The 23984-nt window shown below is 54.4% G+C and overlaps 1 protein-coding gene across 4 annotated transcripts in view; it reads left to right on the top strand.

The window, feature by feature from the left end:
• The window catches only part of Ryr1 (ryanodine receptor 1), a 126039-nt gene that overhangs the window by 55792 nt on the left and 46263 nt on the right, over window positions 1-23984 (top strand). For all 4 annotated transcript variants that reach the window (XM_076542452.1, XM_076542458.1, XM_076542455.1 and 1 more), the window contains exons 40-69: window positions 648-762; window positions 851-983; window positions 2393-2487; window positions 3439-3574; window positions 3777-3963; window positions 4047-4155; window positions 5325-5445; window positions 5540-5709; window positions 6625-6845; window positions 6938-7028; window positions 7905-8045; window positions 8416-8579; window positions 8680-8758; window positions 8941-9030; window positions 9429-9569; window positions 9812-9886; window positions 9965-10040; window positions 10297-10420; window positions 10893-11008; window positions 11731-11798; window positions 11889-12010; window positions 13544-13593; window positions 13972-14032; window positions 14229-14467; window positions 18019-18100; window positions 18576-18706; window positions 20114-20446; window positions 20825-21065; window positions 23322-23409; window positions 23553-23645. In XM_076542452.1, the coding sequence (XP_076398567.1) occupies window positions 648-762; window positions 851-983; window positions 2393-2487; window positions 3439-3574; window positions 3777-3963; window positions 4047-4155; window positions 5325-5445; window positions 5540-5709; window positions 6625-6845; window positions 6938-7028; window positions 7905-8045; window positions 8416-8579; window positions 8680-8758; window positions 8941-9030; window positions 9429-9569; window positions 9812-9886; window positions 9965-10040; window positions 10297-10420; window positions 10893-11008; window positions 11731-11798; window positions 11889-12010; window positions 13544-13593; window positions 13972-14032; window positions 14229-14467; window positions 18019-18100; window positions 18576-18706; window positions 20114-20446; window positions 20825-21065; window positions 23322-23409; window positions 23553-23645 (3892 nt within the window). The remainder of the gene's footprint in view (window positions 1-647; window positions 763-850; window positions 984-2392; window positions 2488-3438; window positions 3575-3776; window positions 3964-4046; window positions 4156-5324; window positions 5446-5539; window positions 5710-6624; window positions 6846-6937; window positions 7029-7904; window positions 8046-8415; window positions 8580-8679; window positions 8759-8940; window positions 9031-9428; window positions 9570-9811; window positions 9887-9964; window positions 10041-10296; window positions 10421-10892; window positions 11009-11730; window positions 11799-11888; window positions 12011-13543; window positions 13594-13971; window positions 14033-14228; window positions 14468-18018; window positions 18101-18575; window positions 18707-20113; window positions 20447-20824; window positions 21066-23321; window positions 23410-23552; window positions 23646-23984) is intronic.

Here is a 23984-nt window from a genome sequence, read left to right on the forward strand (position 1 = left end):
GACAGTTAACCCTTCCCTCAGCAGCTCTTGGTCATTTGCTGTTTCTGAGTCTTCTACCTAACCAAGGGAATGGCCAAGCCTACCCTGCAGAGTGGCCATGGAGCGTCAGGGACCTGTGCTTATAGTAATTACAAGATGGCAAGTTTGGGGTGGCACTCAGGAAGCCGAGGCAGGAGGATCTTGAGTTCCAGGCAATCTTGGGCTACACAGGATGTTCTAGACCAGCCTGGGATATATAGTGAGACCCTGTCTCAGAATAATAATAAATATTAATAATGGGGCTGGTGAGATGGCCCAGTGGGTAAATAATTATAACTCCTGCCTCCCAGAGTGGCTACAAGGATGGATAAAGAGCTAGGTGGTGGCTCATACCTGTCTCCTCAGCACTTGGGAGACAGGACACAGGGGATGCCTGTGAATTCTAGGCCATCCTGGGCTACATAATTCCAGGCCAACCTGAAGTACCAGAGTGAGACCTTGTCTCAAAACCTAACGAAAACTAAATAAACAAAAAAGGATAGATGAATTTAGATCTGCAAAAGGCACACAGAGAGTGAGGACTGTTATCACCATGGTGACCGTGGCTCTCCTTGGATGCGCCCCCACCCCCAGGTTGTGCTAACCTCACATTCTCTGTCTGCTCACAGGAACATCATGAATAACAAAGTCTTCTACCAACACCCAAACCTGATGAGAGCACTGGGTATGCACGAAACGGTCATGGAGGTCATGGTGAACGTCCTCGGGGGTGGCGAGTCGAAGGTAAGGGACCTGGATGGGTAGAGGAGCTCAGGGAGAGGACACAGAGTGCAGGCTCTCACCACTGGCCCGCCCTGCCTACCCTCTGCAGGAGATCCGCTTCCCCAAGATGGTGACAAGCTGCTGCCGCTTCCTCTGCTACTTCTGCCGAATCAGCCGGCAGAACCAGCGCTCCATGTTTGACCACTTAAGCTACCTGCTGGAGAATAGTGGCATTGGCCTGGGTGAGAAACCCAGAGGCCATAGAGTTATCCTCAGCTACATAAGAAGTTTGAGGCCAGCCTGGGCTACATGAGACTGTCAGAGAGAGAGAGAGAGAGAGAGAGAGAGAGAGAGAGAGAGAGAGAGAGAGAGAGAGAGGGAGGGGGGGGAGGGGGGAGGGGGGGAGGGGGAGGGGGAGGGGGGGAGGGGGAGAGGGAGAGGGAGAGGGAGAGGGAGAGGAAGAGGGAGAGGAAGAAGAGAGAGAGACAGAGAGAGACAGAGAGAGAGACAGAGAGAGAGAGAGAAAGGGAGAGAGAGAGAAAGGGAGAGAGAGAGAAAGGGAGAGAGAGAGAAAGGGAGAGAGAGAGACAGAGAGAGAGAGAGAAAGGGAGAGAGAGAGAAAGGGAGAGAGAGAGAAAGGGAGAGAGAGAGAAAGAGAGAGAGAGAGAAAGAGAGAAAGAGAGAAAGAGAAAGAAAGAAAGAGAGAGAGACAGAGAGAGAGACAGAGAGAGAGAGACAGAGAGAGAGACAGAGAGAGAGAGAGAAAGGGAGAGAGAGAAAGGGAGAGAGAGAAAGGGAGAGAGAGAGAAAGGGAGAGAGAGAGAAAGAGAGAGAGAGAAAGAAAGAAAGAGAGAAAGAAAGAAAGAGAGAAAGAAAGAAAGAAAGAAAGAAAGAAAGAAAGAAAGAAAGAAAGAAAGAAAGAAAGAAAGAAAGACAGACAGCCGGGCGGTGGTGGCGCACGCCTTTAATCCCAGCACTCGGGAGGCAGAGCCAGGCGGATCTCTGTGAGTTCGAGGCCAGCCTGGGCTACCAAGTGAGCTCCAGGAAAGGCGCAAAACTACGCAGAGAAACCCTGTCTCGAAAAACAACAAAAAAAAAAAAAAAAAAAAAAAAAAAAAAAAAAAAAAGAAAGAAAGAAAGAAAGAAAGAAAGAAAGACCAACTAGGACCCTGGCCCAGACAACCTTGACTGGCCCACAGCTCACAGGACAGCCAGGGAATAAAGCTCAGTCTCAACATCATCAACCCAGAGGCCTGAGAGCTGGGATGGGGAAAGCACAGAGCAGCTGAGGCCTTAGCCCATTGTGGAAAGGGGGTGGTCAGGAAGGGGCTTCCCAGAGGAGGCGAACCGTCAAGCTGGGGAGGGGCTGGAGAGATGGCTCCGTGGTTAAGAGCACTGGCTGCTCTATCAGGGGGACCAGAGTTCAGATCCCAGCATCCATTTTATGTGACTCACAACCACCTGTAACTCCAGCTCTAGAGGATCTGGTGGCCTCTTCTGGCCTCCATGTCCACACACACACACACACACACACACACACACACACACACACACACACACACACACAGATGCGTATACATCTTTTAAAAGGGAGTGAGGAAGGCAGTGATGTCTACCCACAGTCCACTCTGATCCCTCTCTGTCCCCACAGGCATGCAGGGCTCCACACCCCTGGATGTGGCAGCTGCTTCGGTCATTGACAACAACGAGCTGGCCTTGGCATTACAAGAGCAAGATCTGGAAAAGGTGTGTCGAGAGGAAGCCTGACCGTGCCTGTCTGTGTAGGCACATGCTGGCTCTGAGCACCCTGTTCAGCCTGATGTTCAGACTGATGTTAGACATCCCAGAGCTCAATCAGAAGGGGGTACCATAGAAGGAGCACCCAGCAGCCAGTGGCTCCTTCACCAGGGGCAGGGGGCAGGTCTGTGGGCTGCACTCCCCCACTGGGTGTCCTTGGTGCTTGTCATGGCCGAGTGGGCTACAAGGGGGCTTTGGAGTGCAGCAGCTAAAGTCAGTGGTTCCACGCCCTAGTTGAGTGCCCCGGGAAAGAGACTGACTTTTGACCTCTGTCGCTGAATCTGCTCAGTGAATAAATACATAACCATGATTTCATAGAGCATTAACGAGTTCATCCCTAAAAGCATTTATAAACCAGATATAATCCCAGCACTTAGAGGCAGAGGCAGGTGGACCTCTGTGAGTTCAAGGCCAGCCTGGTCTACAGAGTGAGTTCAGGCTGGCAGGGCTTCATAGAGAGACCTTGTTTCAGGGGAAAGGGGTGGGGAGACTGGTTAGAGAAAGTCCCACTGAGAAAGTAAAATTTGAATAAAGCTCGGAATGATCTGGGCAGCCAGACAGACCTCAGGGGAGGAGCAATACAGAGGCCCTGGAGCAGCCAAGAGCCCTTTGTGGCTGGGATAGAGGCAGTGGAGATGGAGTGATGAGAGGTCAAGTCATGGAGGTCCTGTAGGCCGTAGCAGGGATGCTGGAGTTTATCCCAAGGGAGACAGAGCCAGTGTTGGGTGTGGAGGGTGGACCTGACTCACGTTCGTGGGGTAGGTTGTCGGGTGGAGAAGGATGAGGCAGGTAGGGCTAGCTTGCCGAGGATCTGGAGGTGCATGGGCCGAGGAGCTCCAGGATAGCAAGCCCAGCCCGGGGAGGAGAGCTCTTGGGCTGAGCATGCGAGCTGTATTCCAGGTTGTGTCGTACCTGGCGGGCTGTGGCTTACAAAGCTGCTCCATGCTCCTGGCCAAAGGATATCCTGATATCGGATGGAATCCCTGCGGGGGTGAACGCTACCTGGACTTCCTGCGCTTCGCTGTCTTTGTCAATGGTGAGGCAGGGTGGGAGGTGTGGGGTCGCTGACTAAAGCCTCCCTCTGGTGACATCCAAACCCTGAGCCAAAGGCCTCCCTGGGAGGGGATCCCTTAGTGTTTTTGAGGGTCAGTGGGGACCTGACATTACCCTTGGGTGTTCTGGGTTCTGGGGTGTTGTGGGGTCTCCTCGAGAGCTCTCCTGACCTTTCTGGGTGCCAGGTGAGAGCGTGGAAGAGAACGCTAATGTGGTGGTGCGGCTGTTGATACGAAAGCCTGAGTGCTTTGGACCCGCCCTGCGGGGTGAGGGTGGCTCAGGGCTGCTGGCTGCCATCGAAGAGGCCATCCGCATCTCTGAGGACCCCGCCCGGGATGGACCAGGTGTCCGCAGGGACCGGCGACGTGAGCAGTGAGTCCCTGTCCCCTTCTCAGTATGGTAGCCACCACTGCCATGTCCCTGGATTCCTCCCACCACCACCTTCTCCTCTACAGCTTCGGTGAGGAGCCTCCTGAAGAAAACCGGGTGCACCTGGGACATGCCATCATGTCCTTCTATGCTGCCTTGATCGACCTGCTGGGACGCTGCGCACCTGAGATGCATGTGAGCTCTGGGAGGTCAGGTGGGCTGAGAAAGGCCTGGGTGTGAATGGCCAGCCTTCAACCTCAGCGTTCAGGTTCTGGGCAACATTCATACAGCTCACTGTGGGTGTGGTCCTAGGCTAGGTGATGCTGGGCACACACTCATGACCAAGACACCCTCAGGTCCCGATCCCATGGTGCCCAGTGAAGGAAACGGACAAGGAGTGCAGACCCAGAGGACTCGGGGGAGGGGTGGGAAGGTACATACAGATGAGTTCTTCAAGGAGACTTGAGCCAGGAATGGTGCCACACTGAACTCCCCTCTCAACACAGCCGTGTGTGGTGGCACAGGCCTGTCACCCCAGGACTGGGAAGGTAAAAGCTGTAGGGTCAGAACTTCAAGGTCATCTTTGGCTACACAGTAAGTTGGAGGCCAGCCTGGGCTACGTGAGACCTTGCCTCAAAAACCAAACAAAGGCCACTAGCTCAGTGTATAAAAGTGCCTGCCACCAAGCCTGATGACCTGATTTCCATCACCAGGACCAACTCCCATGAGTTATGCTCTGACCTCCACATACACACCATAGCGTGTGCACCCCCTAATAAATGAAAATAAACAGCCCGGCATGGGAGTGCACACCTTTAGTCAAGAGGTAGAGGCGGGTGGATCTCTAAGTTCCAGGCCAGCCTGACCTACGTATCGAGTTCCAGGATAGCCAGGGCTGTATAACAGAGAGATCCTGTCTCAAAACAAAATAAAACACCCCCCTCCAAAAGAAGAAGCAATGGCCAGCAAAAACGGCATCACCAGGGTTCACTGGACAGCCAAGTTAACTGGAACTATAAGGCTCAGTTTCAGTGAGAGACAGCCTCAAAAAACAAGGGAAGAGCAATAGAGAAAGAAAGCCACCTGACATCAACCTTTGACCTTCTCTCGGGGTATAGGGGCAAGTGCACATACTTGCATCCACATGCCCATGTGCGCGCGCACACACACACACACACACACACACACACACACACACACACACGCCTCCACATACACACATGCACACCCACATGCACATAGCACATGCACACAAAGGAGGCTTGCTTTACCGCCCGTGTGTCAGGAATGGCTGGAATAGAGCAATTCCCAGACGAGGCACAGTTGTCTGATGGTAACCCTATTCCCCTGTCCACCATCTCCAGCTGATCCAAGCGGGAAAGGGTGAGGCCCTGAGGATCCGAGCCATCCTTCGGTCCCTTGTGCCCTTGGACGACCTTGTGGGCATCATCAGCCTCCCACTGCAGATCCCCACCCTGGGCAAAGGTAGATGGGGGCAGGAAATGTCGAGAGAGTGATGCTGGGAGGGAGCAAGAGGGGGGTGAAGCACAGGCTAACACCCCACCCTCCTTGCCCGTAGATGGGGCGCTGATACAGCCGAAGATGTCCGCATCCTTCGTGCCTGATCACAAGGCGTCCATAGTGCTTTTCCTGGACCGAGTGTACGGCATTGAGAACCAGGACTTCTTGCTGCACGTGCTGGACGTGGGCTTCCTTCCTGACATGAGGGCAGCTGCCTCACTGGACACGGTGAGCAGGCCCACCTAGCCGGTCACCCACGTGCCTCCACACAGGACAGATCAGCAGAACTGGGATTGCATGCATTTCCCGATCTCATCTCCACCTCGTGATAGAAAACAAAACCTATGAAAAACAGTTTTGCTGAAGGGTGGGTAGGAATCCCTAGAACCTTCAGTTATGAAAAGGCATTGACTGGGTGTAGTGATACACACCTTTAATCTAGTATCAGAGAGATGGAGGCCAGGGGACAGTGAGTTCCCCGGGCTACAGTCAAATTCTCCCTTAAAAACCCAAAGCAGAGCTGGGTGTGGCGATGCACGCCTTTAATCCTAGCACGCAGGAGGCGGGGGCAGGCCGATCTATCACCGTGAGTTGTAGGCCAGCCTGGTCTACATAGCAAGTTCTAGACATGGCAAGTTGTAGGCCAGCCAGGACTACACAATGAGACCCTATCTCAAAACAAAAGCCAAAGCAACAACAAAAAGCTGGGCATGCCTGTAATCCCACCACTTGGGAAGTAGAGGCAGATGACCAGCCGTTCCAGGCTAGCCTGGGGTACATGAGATCCTGTGCAGAAGGTCAACATTGCAGAAGAGCCAAATAGGAGTCATGGGTTCCAGTAATCAGTTCCTGGCTTTCGTGTGTGTGTGTGTGTGTGTGTGTGTGTGTGTGTGTGTGTGTGTGTGAGAGAGAGAGAGAGAGAGAGAGAGAGACAGACAGACGGACAGACAGACACAGAGAAAGGCAGAGAGAGAGGCAGAAAGAGAGAGACAGAGATTTATTACTTGTTACCTAAGTAATTAGGATGTGGGTAGAGATCTGGAGGAGTGAGATTTAGGAGAATGACTGATAGAAAAGGAGCCTGGGTACCAAGGCAACACCAGGAGTGTGCAGCGGGCCTGATGGCCTCACCCTGTATCCCAGGCGACTTTCAGCACCACAGAGATGGCGCTGGCACTGAACCGCTACCTGTGCCTGGCGGTGCTGCCGCTCATCACCAAGTGCGCGCCACTCTTCGCGGGCACCGAGCACCGTGCCATCATGGTGGACTCCATGCTGCACACCGTGTACCGCCTGTCGCGAGGCCGCTCGCTCACCAAGGCACAGCGTGATGTCATCGAGGACTGCCTCATGGCGCTCTGCAGGTGAGGCGGGTCCGGATGGCGGAGGGGTGGGCGGGGCCTCGAGACGGAGCCCCGGGTGAGATCTCCGCCCCCTCGGGGCGTGTCCTCTCCAGGTACATCCGCCCGTCCATGCTGCAGCACCTGCTTCGACGCCTGGTGTTCGACGTGCCAATCCTCAACGAGTTCGCCAAGATGCCACTCAAGGTGAGGGCGGTCCTCAGCGGGAGCCTGTCCTTTTCTCACCTACACTCTGGCTCTGCTTCAGGACCAGGGGGCTCCTTCGTATCAGCCACGCCCACCACAGCTAACCTACGCTTGAGGACAGCGAACTCTGAGGAAACCAATTAGCCTCCTCATTTGCCGGCTAGGATTCCCATGACATTCGCTCTGCGTCATTGGCGCTGCTAACATTCCCTAATTACCGCTTAATTTGCCTAACTAAGTAAGCCAGCCCCCGCCTCAATTAACATATATCTTCATGGGCACACTATTTTCCCTAATTAGCATTTTATTCGCATGCCCAGACCACCAGCCTTCCAGTATTCAAATGAGTGCGTTTATTTGAATAAACAGTGCCATAGCTATTCTGAATATTTGCATACTGTCTCTCCTACTTTGTCATTTGCATGCTAGTTTGCATAAGGAGCTACCCCCACCCCAACTTAGACTGTCTTGCATAAGATGCCTAAATTAGCCCCAACTCTAGGTTGCATATTGGGTAGTGGAGGCCTTTTTGATTACCATATATTTGCATGGGGCATTGCCTGTGTTTCTATCTGACATACTAATTTGCATAAGCACAGATCATCCCATTAGTGTGCACACAACTCTACCAGGAGACGGTTAGCTTGCCTATTTCCGTAAAAACAGCAGACAAACCCAGCCGTAATTGAATGCCCATCCTGGCTCTCATTGAGAATACTAACTCTGCATAATGAGCTACCCAGGACCATTCTCTGATAGGCACATCACCCTTCCCTCCTTAGCATCTCATCAGCAAGCACCGCCACCCGCTGCCTCCTGGGGCCTTCTCTGCCTGCCATCTGCTTATGCCTCCTCTTGTGTGTCTCTTGCTCTCAGCTCCTTACCAACCACTATGAGCGCTGCTGGAAATACTACTGCCTCCCCACAGGCTGGGCCAACTTCGGGGTCACCTCCGAGGAAGAGCTGCACCTCACACGCAAACTCTTCTGGGGCATCTTTGACTCCCTGGCACATAAGGTCTGGGCACCCATGGGATCTCGGAGGAGGCTGTGTGGAGGGTTTGGGGCTTCAGGCGTGGAGATCCGGAATGAAATCCCCGTTGGGTGTGGTGGCACACACCTCTAATCCCAGTGGTCGGTGGAAGCAGGATTAGGAATTCGAGGTTACTCTGGGGTTATATATCAAGTTTAAGGACCGCCTGGGCTCCATGACCTCGTCTAAAAGACAAACAAAGCAGAATGAAATGAGGCCTGGGCTGTAGGGAGAGTGACTAGCAGGCGTGTGGGTTCACAGAGGAGAGTCAGTGGTTAGAGGGTGGGCTGGGACTGTGGCATTAGGGTGCAAGTGAATCCTGCATGGTCCTCCCCTCCATGCCTGGCCCCCTCAGAAGTACGACCAGGAGCTCTACCGGATAGCCATGCCTTGTCTGTGTGCCATCGCGGGCGCGCTGCCCCCCGACTATGTGGACGCCTCGTACTCGTCCAAGACGGAGAAAAAAGCCACAGTGGATGCCGAAGGCAACTTTGACCCCCGGCCTGTGGAGACCCTCAAGTGAGACCCGGGGACAGACTGTGGTGGGCCTAGGCTGGGTGACGGAAGGTTCCAGAGAGGAACCCCACCCAACGCCTGCCATCCCCGTCTCTGCTTACAGTGTCATCATCCCAGAGAAGCTGGACTCCTTCATCAACAAGTTTGCGGAGTACACCCACGAGAAGTGGGCCTTCGACAAGGTGAACGCCGGCTCCTCCACCCCGCCTGCCCGCCTTCCCCAAGCCCCATATCTTCTCTGAGACCCAGCTTGTCTTGGGCCCGCAGCCACCCCCAGGACCGTCACTGTTCCCCGAGAGCCCTCAGTCCCTGCAGGGGACCCCACCACTCCGCTGCCCGCCTCTCACCCCGCTTCCTCCTTTAGATCCAGAACAACTGGTCCTACGGCGAGAATGCTGATGAGGAATTGAAGACCCACCCCATGCTGAGACCCTACAAGACCTTTTCAGAGAAGGTGACCAAGCCCTCAGGCCTGATGGCAGAGCTCAGAATGCAACTCCAAAATCTAGGGGTCTGGGGAGGGCTGAGACACTTCATAGGTTGGTATCTGGTCATGGATTTTGCCTTCTCTCAAGATCGGATGCTTCCCCTGGAGGACCCCAGAACTCTCATGTCTTTTAGAGTCCTTGGTAACCTCTCCGAGGCTCTTGGAAAATGGGTACTAGCACTGTGTTTGAGACACTTGTTTACAGAGCAGATCAGAGTCCTGAGTTCCAATCCTGACCGTGCCACTTCCTACTTCCTAGCCCTTGGTGGGGGTTTCTCCCCCGTGAGCCGGTAGAGACCAGGGAAGCTGAACGGTCCTTCCTTCTGGGTCCATTCCACCAACTCTGCTTCCTCTGTCCACCCCAGGACAAAGAGATTTACCGCTGGCCCATCAAGGAGTCCTTGAAGGCCATGATTGCCTGGGAGTGGACAGTGGAGAAGGCCAGAGAAGGTGAGGAAGAAAAGACAGAGAAGAAGAAGACGAGGAAGATATCCCAAACTGCCCAGGTGAGCTTGCTAGGAGGCAGTGAAGGTCTGAGCAGGGGGGAAGGAGAAGGGGCAGCCATGAGCAGAAATCTCAGCATCAAACGGACAGCCACGGATCTGAGGCACTGAAGAGCAGAGGAGGGTGGCTTAGAGACAGGCCCTGAAAGGGCTGCCTCAGGGAAGGCTTCTGGAGCCAGGGTCAGAGCTAATTGGTCTTCCTACTGGCCCATTAAGGATCCATCCCTCTCCCTCTCTCCTCTCAGACATATGACCCTCGAGAAGGCTACAATCCCCAGCCCCCAGACCTCAGCGGGGTTACACTGTCCCGGGAGCTGCAGGTGAGACTGTGGACTCTTTATTTGGGAAGCACAGGGCCGCTCGAATCGGGTCCTTGACTCTCTGCATCCCGCTTCCAGGCCATGGCCGAACAACTGGCGGAAAATTACCACAACACGTGGGGGCGAAAGAAGAAGCAAGAGCTGGAGGCCAAAGGTGAGGACATCCAGCCCTCCGCACCACAGGCCCCCTTCTTTTTCTTCTCCATGCATAAGTCCTGCGGTCACTGGCCTCGGTTCGCGTCCGGGCTTCATGGTCACTAAAGCCCTCCCCGGCCTGCTCCACGCCCCCAGAGCCGAGCGAGCGTCAGAAAGCGATGTTTACGTTGTTAGCACCTTTTAGTGCTGCAGGAATCAGTGAGAGTAACCTGGGTCTTCCCTGGCCCCTGATTTCTAATCTTTGCCGTCCCCAGGGGGTGGGTCCCATCCCCTACTGGTCCCCTACGACACGCTCACGGCCAAGGAGAAGGCACGGGACCGAGAGAAGGCCCAGGAGTTGCTCAAGTTTCTGCAGATGAACGGCTATGCTGTCACCAGGCACGTGAGCGAGCGGGGAACCTGGACCGGAGCCCCTGCAGGCCGGGCGCCACTGCAGGCCGGGCGCCACTGCAGGCCAGGCCGGGTGGGAAGAAAGGAGATGGGGGGCGGGGCGGGGGGCGGGGCTGGGGCGGGGCTGGGGGCGGAGGTGGGGCCATAAGGAAACCAAAGGGTGGACCTGAGAACAGCAGGGCAAGAAGGGGGCCCTCCAAGGGGGGCGGTGTAGCCTGGAGAGTGAAGTCAGGACCATAAGAGATGTTAAAGGGCGTGGCCTCCGAGTGGAGACAAGGCTACCAAGATGAGGCCAAGGGGACCGAGCATGGGGAAGCAAAACTCAAAGAACAGCCCGAAATGAAGAAGAGGCCGGAGGAGGAAGGACCCGCAAGTGGGCAGCATGCACGGGCTGACCACTGAGGCATTTAAAATATGCCGGGCCTGTGTCTGAGCTGACCCTCTCTGCCGCTCCGAGCAGAGGCCTTAAGGACATGGAACTGGACACATCTTCCATTGAGAAGCGGTTTGCCTTTGGCTTCCTGCAGCAGCTGTTGCGCTGGATGGACATTTCCCAGGAGTTCATCGCTCATCTGGGTAGGAAGAATCCCCTCCCTGCTTTCCCGGTCGTCTGTAAAGACTCACCTGGGGCACCAGTTCACCTGTTCCTCCCAAGTAATGTTTGTTGAGCATCAGTTATGTGCCAGTCTGCTTTGGATGAAGGGATGGACCAGCAGGGAGCAAGGCAAAGACCTTCTTCATCTGCATCCCAGTTCCGGAGTCAAACAGAATCACACATAGCCAAACCGAGTGTTCCAGCAAGTGTCTAGTGTCGGGGAAAGAGGATGCTGAGAACCAGGGAAAGGGGTGGGGGTGGGGAGTGTGGAGCCGGCTGTCACTTAAACAGGTATTCAAGGAAGACCCAGATGACACTGTGACGTCTATGCCAAGACACCGAGGGCTGAAGGGGGCATTTGGACATCCGGAGGGTGGCCCAGCAAGTGGCTTGTGAAGCCCCGACCCCATGTCCCAGGCTGGAGCCGAGTGATTGAAAAGACGTGGCTAGGACGTGGGGCGAGGCGGCTGGGCTTTGCAGGCAGGTGGGAGATGAAGGGCTGGTCCCTCGGACAGAGACGGAGCCACAGGAGGACTCTGAGGGCGCCTCACCCAGGTGGCTTGACTGACCAGAGCAGATATGAAAGAGAGAGAGAATTTATCTGCCGTCGTCTCCTGACTCTGCCCCCAGTGTCCCTCCCACCAGAGCATGCTGGCGCCTGCCACTTAAACACACGGTGACTCCTCCTTGCCCTTCCCCACAGAGGCTGTGGTCAGCAGTGGACGAGTGGAGAAGTCTCCACATGAGCAGGAGATTAAATTCTTTGCGAAGGTGAGGGTGGGCTCAGAGCTGGGGGACTGTGGTCTGGGACGGTCCCTGGACCCCTGACCCAGCCCACCCCGCATTCCTTCCCCTCCTTAGATTCTGCTTCCTTTGATCAACCAATACTTCACCAACCACTGTCTCTACTTCCTGTCCACACCGGCCAAAGTGCTGGGCAGTGGTGGCCACGCCTCCAACAAGGAGAAGGAAATGATCACCAGGTGGGCTTCCTGTGACCTCTGACCTTCCCCAAACCTCTTATTACTGACCTGGACTCTAATGGGCTCCGATGGGTGTTTCTGTCTCGGGATATTCTAGAGTGACCACCTCTGGGACTAGAGGGGTTTCCCAGGACTTAATGACACAAACTGGTCACTCTGACAAAGGCAGCCTCACCTCCATCACCTCTACTGGCCAGTTACTGCTGTGACTTTCTTTCCTTGCAGTGCTGAGGACTGAACTTTACATTTGCTAAGTAAGCAGTCTGTCACTCAGCCACACCCCAGCCCCTCACTGGGGGATTCTAGGCAGGGGCTCTACCACTGAGCCACACCCCAACCCCTCACTGGGGGTTCTAGGCAGGGGCTCTACCACTGAGCCACACCCCCAGCCCCTCACTGGGGGATTCTAGGCAGGTGCTCTACCACTGAGCCACACCCCAGCCCCTCACTGGGGGATTCTAGGCAGGGGTTCTACCACTGAGCCACACCCCCAGCCCCTCACTGGGGAATTCTAGGCAGGGTCTCCACCACTGAGCCACACCCCAGCCCTTCACTGGGGGATTCTAGGCAGGGGCTCTACCACTGAGCCACACCCCAACCCCTCACTGGGGGATTCTAGGCAGGGGTTCTACCACTGAGCCACACCCCCAGCCCCTCACTGGGGAATTCTAGGCAGGGTCTCCACCACTGAGCCACACCCCAGCCCCTCACTGGGGGATTCTAGGCAGGGGCTCTACCACTGAGCCACACCCCCAGCCCCTCACTGGGGGGGGATTCTAGGCAGGTGCTCTACCACTGAGCCACACCCCAGCCCCTCACTGGGGGGGGATTCTAGGCAGGTGCTCTACCACTGAGCCACACCCCAGCCCCTCACTGGGGGATTCTAGGCAGGGGCTCTACCACTGAGCCACACCCCCAGCCCCTCACTGGGGGTTCTAGGCAGGGGCTCTACCACTGAGCCACACCCCAGCCCCTCATTGGGGGATTCTAGGCAGGTGCTCTACCACTGAGCCACACCCCAGCCCCTCACTGGGGGATTCTAGGCAGGGGCTCTACCACTGAGCCACACCCCCAGCCCCTCACTGGGGGTTCTAGGCAGGGGCTCTACCACTGAGCCACACCCCCAGCCCCTCACTGGGGGATTCTAGGCAGGTGCTCTACCACCGAGCCACACCCCAGCCCCTCACTGGGGGATTCTAGGCAGGGGTTCTACCACTGAGCCACACCCCCAGCCCCTCACTGAGGAATTCTAGGCAGGGTCTCCACCACTGAGCCACACCCCAGCCCCTCACTGGGGGATTCTAGGCCATCACTCTCTCTAAGAATAAGTTACTCCTATAGTCCTTGCCTGTGACTTTTAAGTTTGGTCATATCTCTTTATCCCTCGCTCTGCCTGCCAACCCACCTCTGTGTTCTGTCCCCTCCCTGTCCTCTGGGTTCCTGTCTCCTCTGATCACATCACCACCATCTTTCACCTAGTTCATCTCCTCATTCCTTGTCCCCTTGTCCTTCTGTCCCTTTCTCTTTCTTCAGCCTCTTCTGTAAACTCGCTGCTCTTGTCCGCCACCGAGTCTCTCTCTTTGGTAAGTGGCCCTGCTCTGAGCCTGTCTGCCAGGTCTCTCTCTTTATCACCAACTCCACCTGGAAGAAAGAACGCCAGCTTCAGCCTCCTTCTTATGTTTATTTTTTTCTCTGAAGAAGACTGGTTCATCGTGGAGGTGGGGTAGTCAGTCGTGTGGGCCTGTCCCACACAGGGACAGCCCTGAGCGGGTCAGAGCTGGAAGGAAGAGCAGGACAGTCAGGGCCGGGGGTGGGGGGTCACCCAGGAGAAGCCCAGGCCGGGTAGATGTGGGGTAGCATGAACCTAGCCAGGGAGTGGAGTCAAGAGAAGGGTGTGACGGATGTAAGGAGGCGCTGGCCTCGGGACCCCTCCTTCATCCTGGCCCGTATTCCATTCCCAGGGACGGATGCTCCTGCTGTGGTCAACTGTCTTCACATATTGGCACGTTCCCTGGATGCCAGGTATGGCTTGGGTACCCGAATGCACTTGATTCATGTCCCCAAACCCAGGCCTCCTATACTGTCTGAACCCCAGCCTAGGTGACATGGTGAGGAGAGGAATGGAAGGGGGACAGTTGAAGGGTGAGGGGAGGGAAGGAAGGGAGAGGAGAGGGAGACGCTCTGCTTCTGCAGCTACAGCTCTGCACACCCCTCCTAGGACGGTGATGAAGTCCGGCCCCGAGATTGTGAAGGCTGGGCTCCGCTCCTTCTTCGAGAGTGCCTCCGAAGACATTGAGAAGATGGTGGAGAATCTGAGGCTGGGCAAGGTGTCCCAGGCGCGCACGCAGGTCAAGGGCGTGGGCCAGAACCTCACCTACACCACGGTGGCCCTGCTGCCTGTCCTCACCACCCTCTTCCAGCACATCGCCCAGCACCAGTTCGGAGACGACGTCATCCGTAAGGACTCCGGACACCGAGGGCAAGGGGAGTGGGGTGGGGTTCACCCACAGTGCCCAGCTGAGGTGCGTGGGGGAGTCGTTAGGTGTTAGAACATATGCTTTCTTGCTATAGCCAAAGCACACAGCAGTAAAATGTCGGGGACAGAGGCATTAACCAAGATGTGAACTCCAACACCACAGTGGTGGTGCATACCGCCTCACCATCTCAGCACCCAAGAATCTGAGGCAGGAGGTCTGCTGCAAGTGTGAGGGCAGCCTGGGATAAGGCAAAAGAAAACCAAGGGCTGAGGATATGCAACTCAGTGGTAGATTACTGGGCTGGTGCTGAACATGGAAGAGCAAAGAACTCAGTGATAACTCTCCTAGAATTCATAATGAAAGGCCAAAAGCATGGCTCAGTGGTGGAGCCCCTGCCTAGAATCCCCCAGTGAGGGGCTGGGGTGTGGCTCAGTGGTAGAGCCCCTGCCTAGAATCCCCAGTGAGGGGCTGGGGAGTGGCTCAGTGGTGGAGCCCCTGCCTAGAATCCCCCAGTGAGGGGCTGGGGTGTGGCTCAGTGGTAGAGCCCCTGACTAGAATCCCCCAGTGAGGGGCTGGGGTGTGGCTCAGTGGTAGAGCCCCTGACTAGAATCCCCCAGTGAGGGGCTGGGGTGTGGCTCAGTGGTAGAGCCCCTGCCTAGAATGCCCCAGTGAGGGGCTGAGGTTGTGGCTGAGTGGTAGAGCCCCTGCCTAGAATTCCCCAGTGAGGGGCTGGGGTATGGCTCAGCCACTGATTTTTTTTTTTTTTCTTTTCAAGACAGGGTTTCTCTGTGTAGCTTTGGTACCTTTCCTGGAACTCACTCTGTAGCCCAGGCTGGCCTCAGACTCACAGAGATCCGCCTGCCTCTGCCTCCCAAGTGCTGGGATTAAAGTTGTGTGCCACCACCACCCACCGTGACTCAGCCATTGAGTACTTGCCTAGAATGCACAAGGTGCTGTGTTCCACCCCCAGCACCACACATACACCCGAAGTAGATAGATTCAGCTGCTTGCACCAGAGACCCAATGACCCTTAATCACTGTACCCCAAACAAGCTAGAAGTTTCTTTCTCTTGAATGTAGCAGTCCCCAAAGTAAATCATAAATCCTAAGAGCAGAGGCTCAAGTTCATCCATCTCATTGCTCTGCCTTCTCTAAAATGGTGTCTTCCCTCATGGTGCAATATGGCTCACCATGGCATCCTCCCAGGCCGGGGAAGAGGCGAAAAGCAATGAGGAGTTGCTGTAACTCCTGTAAGGAGCAGTCTAGAAGTGGCCCCGTTAGTCAGAATGTCTCGCTGTGATGGACTATCTGGAAGAAACACTTTTAGATGGACAAATCTGTTTGGCTCCCACTCTCAGAGGTTTCGGTAATTGGTCACTTGGCTCCAGTACTTTGGGTGGCATCATGGTGGCTGGAGCATGTAGCAGGCTGCTGACCTCATGAGAGCCAGGAATCAGAGACACTGAGATAAAGAGGCAGGGGAAAGACATACCCTCCAAATGACCTGTCCCCAAGGATCTACTTTCTTCAACGTGGCCCCGCCTTCCACAGTCTCCATCCAGTTATGGATCCACCAATGGCATGACTCATTGGTGAGGCCAGAGCCCTTGTGATCCAATGAGATCCCAAAAGTTTTATATCTGAACATCACTGCCTTGAGCCTGCAACATGTCCCTTATGGGGCACTTCATGTCCAAACCATAGCAGGCCCTATTGCTTCTGGGGGGGAAAGCTGTGTGGGAGGGATCTGCAGGGAATGTAGGGCATTAGAGACTATACTGGACTCACTGTTTATTTGAAATTAGAATCTTTTCTAGTTTGGGGTGGGGTTTTTTGACATGTATTTATTTGTTTATTTATTTATTGTGTGTATATACGTGGTGTAAGCATGCCAATATGGTGCATGTGTGAAGGCCACAGGACAATCTGAAGGAGTTGGTTCCCTCCCTCCACCATGTGGGTTCTGGGATCAAACTCAGGTTGTCAGGTTTGGTAAAAGGTACATTTACTCACTGAGCCATCCTGCTGGCCCTCGTTTTGTTTTGTTGGTTTTTGTTTTGTTTTTGTTTTTCAAGACAGGGTTTCTCTGTGTAGCCCTGGCTGTCCTAGAACTCACTCTGTAGTCCAGGCTGGCATCAAACTCACAGAGATCCACCTGCCTCTGCCTCGCAAATGCTGAGATTAAAGGCCTGCATCACCATGCCTAGCCCAGGCCTTCAACTCTTGATCCTCCTCCCTCCACCTCCCAAGTGCTGAGATTACAGGCATATACCCCCACACCCAGCTGTCCTTAAATTTTAAAAATTCATAACCCCAAAGGTTGAGGAGATGACGCAGTTGGAAAAGTACTTGCCATTTAAGCGTGAGGACCTGGGCTTGGGTCCCTTTTGTCCTCTGAAAAACCATGTGCAGTGGCATGCACCAGGAGTCTCAGTGCTGGGAAGACAGACAAGGGAACCCCTGTCTACACTAGCAGGATATGTGAGCTCCAGGGTCAGTGAGAGATCTTGCCTCAAAAAACAAGGTGAGCTGGGCCTGTAATCTCAACACTTGGGAGGCAGAGGCAGCTGGATCTCTGTGAGTTCAAGGCCAGCCAAGGCTTGATCTACATAGTGAGTTCCAATCCAGCTAAAGTTACATCGTGAGATCCTTTATTTTATATATGAATATATAAAATATATATATGGAAAGAAATCAAGCAGTTGACTACTTTGACCTCTGACCTCCACATGCAGACACACACTGGAACACATACACATACTTGTATCACACAAATGCAAACACACAGAAGATGTGGATGCTGTGAAGCATTTCCATTGTATTTGGTTTTCTCTCTACCATCTTTTCTAAATCTTGACCCTCCCTGACCTCTTTTTGCCTCACGACATTTGTACAGTCAGCAAGGTTCTTACCTCGGCCCTCTGGGACGTAGAAGAGATCCAAGGAAAAATAAGCAAGTACCCTTTAGTAAGCACCTCCTGTGTCCTCTCTTCTAACTGCTTTTTAAGAATTAATCCATTTGAGGACAGGGCATAGTCCAGTGGTAGAGCACTTGGCTAGCATGTGTGAAGGTCAAGTTCCATCCCCAACACCACAAATAAAAAAAAAAGGTAGCTGGGCGGTGGTGGCGCATGCCTTTAATCCCAGCACTTGGGAGGCAGAGGCAGGCAGATCTCTGTGAGTTCGAGGCCAGCCTGGGCTACCGAGTGAGTTCCAGAAAAGGTGCAAAGCTACGCAGAGAAACCCTGTCTCAAAAAAAAAAAAAAAAAAAAAAAAAAAAAAAAAAAAAACAACCAAAAAGGAACTCATCTGATCCTCGCACTATCCCATGTGGAAGTACTGTAAGACCCCACTTTACAGATAGGGAACCTGAGGCTAAAACAGAATTGGTCTTGGCCGAACTACAAAGCATCAATGGCAGGGGGCTCTTCAGCTTCACCCCTTACCCACCGGCCACGCGGTGACAGAGAAGATGGTAAGAGGTGGCTGGCGCGGGGCCTCACCCAGTCCTCACTCTCCCTCCCTTCTCAGTGGATGACGTGCAAGTCTCCTGCTACCGAACGCTGTGCAGTATCTACTCTCTGGGAACCACCAGGAACCCCTACGTGGAGAAGTAAGAAAACTGGGACACGCCGTGGGGCTTAGACAGGCGTTGTGAGGCTATGGGGAAAGGAGGGGACATGTGAAGTGGGGTGGGGTGCAAAGCTGGAGATGTGACAGTCTTCACCTGCTGCTGTACCAGGGTAGCTGAAGTTCACGCCAGGAGCCACAAGAGGGCGCAGAGTAGAAAGGCCGGGCGCAGAAGCAGGGGCTGTGGGATCTGGGAGAGAGTGGGAACCGGACACTTGCTGACTAAAGATGCCTGAGTGGCTCCTCTCTGGGGAGCAAGCTTGACCTGGTAGGAAATATGCAGAAACGGGGCGGCAGCATGCTGGGGATCACTAGAGGGGACCATTTCAGTCGGCATACAAGTCTTTGCAAGGCACGCGGCGAAGGGTGCACACAAGAGCTGCACCAGAGAGGACCAGGAGGGGCGCTTGTGTGCGGGGCGGAGGGGCGCATGGAAGCTAACTCAGCCCTTCTTCCAGGCTGCGGCCAGCCCTCGGGGAATGCCTGGCCCGCCTGGCCGCAGCCATGCCAGTGGCGTTTCTGGAGCCTCAGCTGAATGAGTACAACGCCTGCTCCGTCTACACCACCAAGTCTCCTCGAGAGCGGGCCAGTGAGTTGTGTGGACCGGGGCAGCTTTCAGGGTCACATGAGGTCCGCCCTCAGGGGAGTGTTGCCCCTAAATCTGGGCTGTGAGGACCTACGAATTCTGCGGGATAGAAGTGTTGCATGGTCAGAGCTTGAGAGGCCCTGGCCATACTTAAGGGGCCATCCGAAGCCACTCCACTGGGAGAATTATGGGGTCAGAGATGAAACTTGGCGCCGTGGGGTTCACTGTGGAGTTGGTGATATGAAGTTAGGGACGTGGGTACTCCCCAGCATCCTTGAAGTTGGAGCGAGAGGGTTTTTCATTCACAGTGTCTGTGGAGTGCCACTTAGGGACAAGCCAAAGGCGAACATCCAATCTTCACAGCCCTGGGGTCAGAGCCAGGTGTGGGTCTCAGAAAACATCCAAGCAGGAGACTTGTCCCATACTCATCTGTGTCCCCAAGCCCAGGCGTCATGGCACGAACTTGTATCCCCAGCACCTGGAAGGGAAGGGGCAGGAGGATCAGAAGTTCAAGGCCATCTTTACTGCTTTAGTGAAAATCGAGGCCAGCCTGGGCTACATGAGATTCAGTTCCCCTCATCCTCCCCCCCCCCCTGCCCCCGAAAAGGCCCATTTCCAGCTCATGGAAGGGAACAGAGAGTAGTGGACTGTGGATTTCAAGGGAGAACATTGGAATGTAGAGCTCTGAGACAGGAAACTGGCAGAAGCTGGCTGTGAGGGCACAAGCCTGTCCTCTCCACACTCTGGAGGCCGAGGCGAGGGATGCTGAGTTTCAGGCCATCTTGGGTTACTTCACTATATCTTATCTCAAAAAAAAAAAAAAAAAAAAAAAAAAGCTGGAGGGGGGGGACATCAGGGTTGGAAAGTGCTTTTTGCAGCTTGCCACATAGCAGAGGTAAAGTCTGGGTGATTTAGGAGTGAGGGATTTTAAGGTTCAAGGCCTAACTGAGACCCTGTCTGGATTTAAAAACAAACAAAGAAAGAAACTAGGATTCTTGCTTCAGAAGTTCAGTGAGGAAGTTCCACATCATTCCAGGCCTGGTGGCACAAGCCCTTACGCCCAGTCCTCAGAAGGCAGGGGCAAAGCCAGCCTGTTCTGTATAGTGAGTTCAAGGCCAGCCTGATCTACACAGTAAGACAAGTTCCACGTCAGGAGTGCATTTTTGGATTGGGGCCAAATCTCGCATCTGATTGTGACTTCAGGGGTGAATCAGGTTTGGGGTATAAAGTACTTGGGGGCCACTGGGTTTCAGTGGGAGAGTTGTGAAAAGAACCTCGAGGGTGAGATTGGAGGGATGGGGTCTTGGGGACCCTTTCAGATACAGGGTGACTCACTGGTGTCAGGAGGGTTGTAGAGCGGCAGGTCTGGGAGTGACAGTTGGCACACCCTGACCTATCCCTGCACCCCAGTCCTGGGGCTCCCCAACAGTGTGGAGGAGATGTGTCCTGACATCCCAGTGCTAGAGCGGCTCATGGCAGAAATCGGGGGGCTTGCCGAGTCCGGGGCACGCTACACGGAGATGCCACACGTCATCGAGATCACACTGCCTATGCTGTGCAGCTACCTGCCCCGCTGGTGGGAGCGGGGGCCTGAGGCACCCCCACCAGCCCTGCCTGCAGGGGCTCCCCCACCCTGCACGGCAGTCACCTCGGACCACCTCAACTCCCTACTGGGGAACATCCTTCGAATCATCGTCAACAACCTGGGCATCGATGAGGCCTCGTGGATGAAGCGGCTGGCTGGTGGGTGTCCCCCCTCCCCCCCGGAGCGGTGTGGGTGTTCCCCCCGGGAGCGGTGTGGATGTCCCCTCTCCCCCCCCCCCAGCGGTGTGGGTGTTCCCCACCCCAGCGGTGTGGGTGTGTCCCCCCCTCCCCCGGGAGCGGTGTGGATGTCCCCTCCCCCCCCCCAGCGGTGTGGGTGTTTCCCCCCCAGGAGCGGTGTGGATGTCCCCTCTCCCCCCCCCAGAGCGGTGTGGGTGCCCCCCTGGAGCGGTGTGGGTGTCCCCCCCGGAGTGGGGCCCCTGGAATAGTGGGCTCTGAGAGGGGGTGGGTGGGGAACGAGGGTCGGGAGCTATGGCGGAGGTCGGAAGTCAGGTGTGGGTGACACCCGCCCTCCTGCAGTGTTCGCCCAGCCCATTGTGAGCCGGGCCAGGCCGGAGCTCCTGCGCTCCCACTTCATCCCTACCATCGGGCGACTGCGGAAGCGCGCAGGGAAGGTGGTGGCTGAGGAGGAGCAGCTGCGCCTGGAGGCCAAGGCCGAGGCTGAGGAGGGCGAGCTCCTAGTGCGGGACGAGTTCTCCGTGCTCTGCCGTGACCTGTACGCCCTCTACCCACTGCTCATCCGCTACGTGGACAACAACAGGTCAGCAAGGCCCCGTCCTGACTCAGGCTTCTCAGCTGCCGCGGACTCTTCCAGCCCCACCCAGCTCTGTCCACCCCTCCCTCCCTCCCTCCCTCTGAGCTGGGGGGATGGCCGAGCGGTAAAGTGGTAGGTCCTGAGTTTGAACCCCAGAACCGGTGTAAAGCGGACACAGCAGCACACATCTGTAATCCCTGTGCTCCTGTGGTGAGATGGGAGGTGGAGATGGGACAGTGTCTGGAAGCCTGGAGGCTGCCGTGGTGGACAACAGAGAGACTGTCTCAAGCAAGGTAGCAAGGACCAGCACTTGAGTGGTCCCCTGACTTCATGTGCACGGTGGCAAGTGTCTATGTGTGTGCGTACACGCGTGTACACACACACACACACACACACACACACACAACCTTCCTGGGTTTGTCCCCTCTGTTCCTTTACCCCATGAGAGTTACAGCATCCACTACAGGGAGACTACTATCCCCCGGTTCCAGAACTGTATCTATCTGTGTGTAAAACTAAGTGCCTGGCTTATGTAGCAAAGCCCAATGGCCAGGCTTTCCTCCATAGAGAGAAGAAAGGAGCATAGATGGCATCTGGTTAGCCTAATAATCCCCCAAGAACACAGATAGGTCTTTAACAAAAAGATGTGCGTAGGTATCAGCCAATGGGTAACTAACATCTTCCTAAAACCAAAAGCACTAGTTAGATCACTTGAACGCCAAAAATCCATCTGGACTGAAAAAGATTGTAAGGTTGCCTTGGACTCTATGATTGATTAGCTATGTCTGCCAGGGGGCAGAAATGGGAAGTGGTGGTGTGCATTCTTTCTAAGTGTCATTCCAGATTTGGACTACACTTGAACTGTGATCCATCACTACTCAATCAGCTATAAGTTATTTGTTGTTGCTGCTGTTTTGTTTGGTTTTTGTTTGTTTTTGAGATAGAGTCTCACTCTGTAGTCAGAATGAGAACACACTAGACTGGCAAACTCACAGCAACCTCTCCTGACTCCACCTTCCAAGTTCAGCCATACATTTTGTGAGCAAAATTATGCTAATATCCAGTGACTCACTCTGGACCTAGAAACCTTCAGATTTAGACACAAAATTTTATCTAACAGAAACCTCCACTTCTAGCTTGGTTCTATCGGTTTTTGCTCCTTTTTGTCTAAGCAGAGTGGGCCCTTACACCCCCAGAACATTCCGCTGTCACAATCTCCTTTGGGTCACAGCAAAAGGCTTTACCAGCCCATCTGACCTCTCTCTCCTCTACCTCTCCCACTTTTTTTTTTTTTTTTTTAATCTTTAGGCTTAGAAGAGAATTGGGCTTTGGGGGTGGAATTCTGGTTAACACAGGGAAGAGAGGGTGCTGAGCAGAATACAGATCTACTAACTAAAGAAGCTGTGAAATTGTCACACCAGCCAGCCAATAGTGCTGGCCACGCAGCAGATGTGTGCCATGCTCCTTCCTAAAGGTTCTCTCTCTGTTGTCCAGCCTGGCTTGGAACATGCTATCTACCCGGCCCCGCCCCCCAGACTGGCCTCAAACTCAGGGCTCAGCCTCCTGAAGCTGGGAATACAGGTGTGCTACCATGCCCATCTGTACAAGGATGCTCTATCCTTCCCCTAATACTGGACATACAGCTTTTTCACTATACACACAACAAAATAAAGCTTGCCTTAAAAGAGAAAGAAAGAAAGAAAGAAAGAAAGAAAGAAAGAAAGAAAGAAAGAAAGAAAGAAAGAGCAATATGCTGCAACAGATACATGTATCGTCTCATCCACAGCATCTGTTAGCTACAGTTCATAGTGGTTAGAAAATTAAACAGAAATTTCCAAGCTGGGTATGGTGGTATATGCCTCAAGTAGCTGAGGCAGAAGGATTGCTGTGAGTTCCAAATCCTCCTGGACTGAATTAAAAAAAAAAAAAAAAAAAAAAAAAAAGGCTGGTAGGACATGGTCGTATAAACCCTTAATCCCAGTACTCAGGAGGCAGATCTTTGTGATTTTGAGGCAAACCTAGACTACATAATGAGCCCCAGGCCAACCAGGACTTCAAAGTGAGATCCTGTCACCAAAAAAAAAAAAAAAAAGAAAGTCTGAATTTTTAATTTTTCACTGAACTGACCCCTTAAAACACCCCACCACCACCTCCCACCCCATCGAATGTCTCTTGGTTCCCATGAGCTCCTCTGAGTCCCTCAGGGTGAACGTTTTCCCTGGGGATCCCTGCACATCTTACCCACTCCCTCCTGGACCTCAGGGCGCACTGGCTGACAGAGCCCAATCCCAACGCGGAGGAGCTGTTCAGGATGGTGGGCGAAATCTTCATCTACTGGTCCAAGTCCCACGTGAGTCCCCATCCAAGTGCGAGCCCCGACCCACGCCGCAAGTCCCCGCCCCCATCACTCTCCTCTCCGTGAGCCCAGAAGCTGATGCCTGGGCGCCTTCTGCCAGTCTCGGAGTCTGAGCCCCACGCTGCTTCTCCCACCAGAACTTCAAGCGTGAGGAACAGAACTTTGTGGTCCAGAATGAGATCAACAACATGTCCTTCTTGACTGCAGACAATAAGAGCAAAATGGCCAAGGTGAGCGCTCGGCAGACCTGAGGACCGGATGGGGGTGGGGGTGGGGGTGAGGGTGAGGGTAGGGGGGAGGTGGGGGGTGGGGGAGCTCTGCGGCCCCTCCTGACCCAGTCCTCTCCTGTTCCCGTAGTATCCCCTTTAGCTCTCAGGGCACACTTCTTCCCTCCTCCTTACACTCTTCCCGTACCCTCCTCAGGTCCCTTCCCTCCACATCACACGCCTTTCCCCTTTCTTTACCTCCATTCTCCTCCATCTCCCCATCTTCCTCATTTCTTTCTTCCCTCCTCTTCCTCTGCCTCCCTATACTCTCCCCTCCTCTCTCCCCTCCCCTCTTCCATCCCT

The sequence above is a fragment of the Peromyscus maniculatus genome, chromosome 1, assembly GCF_049852395.1.
Source record: "Peromyscus maniculatus bairdii isolate BWxNUB_F1_BW_parent chromosome 1, HU_Pman_BW_mat_3.1, whole genome shotgun sequence".
NCBI classification, from domain to species: Eukaryota; Metazoa; Chordata; class Mammalia; order Rodentia; family Cricetidae; genus Peromyscus; species Peromyscus maniculatus.